Below are 3,040 nucleotides of genomic sequence, written 5' to 3'. Positions count from 1 at the left end.
CACCATCCCAGCAGAAGATGGGGGACAAGAAGGACAGGGCATGCCCAGATTCCTCCATCCTTTCTCTTGAACCCCATTCTAAATCTCAAAATTCTACTTTTTCACCCTGTGATAAATTCTCTATCATTCTACTCAAACTCTTGTGACTTGTAAATCCTCACACAAAGTTGGTAATTGTTTCCATGGGCTAAAATCAAAGGCACAGGTGCCTTTGACTCCGTGCCAAGGTCTCTGAGCCCCTGCCAGGGTCTCGAATCACTCAGGGCAGCCAGAGGATTGTCCTGGGTCCCATCAGTGAGGCTGTGCCAGGGAGGAATCAGAGCTGGCTGCTGCTGGAGCCCCCGTATGTGCCCCCCGGCCCGTTGGTGTCGCCTCATCTCACCGACCTTCCGCCAGCTGCTCGGCCAGATGCTGCCGCTTCTCCACATTTATTTGCATGGCTGCAGCATGCATCGGCATCCTAATCATCCCCACCAGCCTCTGCCGGGTGACTTTGCCCTGGGAGGTCACATGGAGGTCCTCTACAGAATCACAGAATTCACAGAATGATGAGGTTGGAAGAGACCTCCAAGATCATCGAGTCCAACCCAGCCCAACACCTCAACTAAACCCTGGCACCCAGTGCCACATCCAGGCTTTGTTAAACACACCCAGGGATGGTGACTGCACCACCTCCCAGGCAGGCCATTCCAGAACTTTATCACTCTCTCCATGAAAAATTTATTCCTAATATGCAACCTATATTTCCCTTGGTGCAGGTTAAGCCTGTGTCCTCTGGTTCTCTCAGTGCTGCCTGGAGAAAGAGCCCAGCCCCAGCTGAGCACAGGCACCTTTCAGGAGCTGTAGAGAGTGACAAGGTCACCCCTGAGTCTCTTTTTCTCCAGGCTGAGCACCCCCAGCTCCCTCAGTGGTTCCTCACAAGGTCTGTGTTCCCAGCCCCTCTCCAGCCCCATTGTCTCCTCTGGACACCCTCCAGTGTCTCAATGTCTTTCCTAAACTACATGGCCAGCCACTGAAGAGGGGCAGCTGGTGTGGTGGGATGAGCCCAAAATACAGCAAAATAGGCATTTCTGGTGCCCAGCATTCTTGTCAGAAGGTTGTTGTGGTTGAAGCCTGGCCAGTAGCTCAAAGCCATGCAGTGCTCACTCTGGGTGTTGGAAAAGTGGATGCCTTGAAGGGAGTGTCAGGAGAATGAACTCCCAGATCTCCTCTGCTTCATCTCCCACCTTTGCTTGTCTCCCACTCTGACCCTGCTGTAAAAAAGTCAGCTCTCCATATTCCCCCTCTCAGCCCTTTGCCCACGAGGCTCCTGGTGTCAGGCCAGTTGGACAAGACTGATGGATCCAAGCATGTCTGGGGTGTTGGTGGCCCGTGAAATGGCTTTGCTGTGGTGGGAAACTCTCCAAGGCACTGTGCAACCTGCTCCAGAGGGACTTAATGCTGTGGGAGCAGGTGCCATGGGCCTCAGGAAAGACGAGGGAAGCTGGATTTTCTGTAAATAGCTTTTTTTTTGGTTAGCCCTGTGTGAAAGGAGAGCCTTTTCACAAGGATCACTTGAGTTGGAAAGGACCTCTAAGATCACCAACTTGAGGCACTAACCCAGCACTGCCAGGTTACACAGCCATGTCCCAGGTGCCACAGCCACACATCTTTAAATCCCTCCAGGGGCTGTGACTCCACCACCTCCTTGGGCAGCCTGGGCCAGTGCTGGACAAACCTTCTGTGCTGGGCTTGCAGGGCCTGGTTTTGGGTAGCAGAGGGCCACAGAGGTGGCTCTTGTGAGAAGCTGCTGGAAGCTTCCACCATTTCCAGCAGATCCAATCCCTGATGGCTCTGAAGATGGACATGCTGCTGGCCAAGGCTGGGCCAATTAGGATGGTAACAGATTTAAGAAGAAATCAAAACCAAGTTGGGAGTGCAATGTTAATTCCAGCCAGAGAAGAAGAGGAGGTGAGAACATGTGAGGGAAACAACATGGAAACACCAAGGTCAGTGGAGAAGGAAGGGCAGGAGGTGCTCCAGGCACTGGAGCTGAGATTCCTGTGCAGGCCCTGGTGAGACCATGGTGGAGCAGCTGTGCCTCTGCAGCCTGTGGGGATCCATGGGGGATGCAGAGATCCACCCACAGCCCCTGAGGGATCCCTGGAGGAGGCTGTGACACAGTGGGAGACCCAGTGGAGAGAAGGGCCCTGCTCCCAGGCTGGAGCAGCCTGTCCTTGGAGGACTGCACAGCATTTTTGGGAGGACTGTGTGCTCATGGGAGGGACTCAGGTTGCAGCAGTTTTGGGAGGACTGCTGCTCGTGAGAGTGGAGCCACACTGGAGAAGCTCACAGAGAACTGTCTCCCCTGGGAGGGACCCCATCCCTGAGCAGTGGAAGAAGAACTGACCCAAACCCCTTACCCTGTCTCCCTGTGCTGTCAGTGGGAGGGAGGGGTTGGGGTAAGAAAGGGTGTTTTTCTAAGGACTCTCATTATCCTCCTCTGATTTTCATAATAATAAGCTCACTTTCTACTTCTAAGTTGAGCCTGTTTTACCCCTGGAGTGTTTTTCCCAGTCTTTAACTCATGAGCCCTTTGTTTAAATTTTTCTCTTCTCTGCCCAGCTGTGGCAGGGGAGGGGGAGTGAGCAGCTTTCATGGGTGCCTAGTGTTTGGCCAGTGTCAAACCACACCACCTTTCCATGAAAAAAAATTTCCTGCTATTCAATCTAAACCTCCCCTGGCACAACTGGAGAGGAACAATTTGTGGTAGACAAGAGGAGGTGGCGCCCTGACTTTTTTCAGGTGTCCCTCATGTTCAGCTGTGGCCTGGTTGGACACATCATGGAACAGTTTGGGTTGGAAGGGACCTTACAGGCCACCTAGCTCCAACCCCCTGCTATGGGTAGGGACACTCTGTACTATCCCAGGCTGCTCACATTGTGACCCCAGAGAGGGCATCTCCTCTGGGTTGTCATCTACCTTGTATTGGCTGGAGCAGCACCCACCCAAAATTTCATTACTGATGCATGTTATAATGTGGGTAACATTAAAATGCATA

General features: G+C 52.8%; 1 protein-coding gene across 1 annotated transcript in view; it reads right to left on the bottom strand.

The window, feature by feature from the left end:
- LOC118700290 (cadherin-23-like) overlaps window positions 1-453 on the bottom strand; it is a 99,054-nt gene extending 98,601 nt beyond the window's left edge. Inside the window, exon 1 of the mRNA XM_054515601.1 lies at window positions 387-453. Within this exon, the coding sequence (XP_054371576.1) occupies window positions 387-453 (67 nt within the window). The remainder of the gene's footprint in view (window positions 1-386) is intronic.
- Window positions 454-3,040: the final 2,587 nt, after the last annotated feature.

The sequence above is a fragment of the Molothrus ater genome, chromosome 8 (assembly GCF_012460135.2).
Source record: "Molothrus ater isolate BHLD 08-10-18 breed brown headed cowbird chromosome 8, BPBGC_Mater_1.1, whole genome shotgun sequence".
NCBI classification, from domain to species: domain Eukaryota; kingdom Metazoa; phylum Chordata; class Aves; order Passeriformes; family Icteridae; genus Molothrus; species Molothrus ater.
This window is presented reverse-complemented; position numbering and strand designations above follow the sequence as displayed.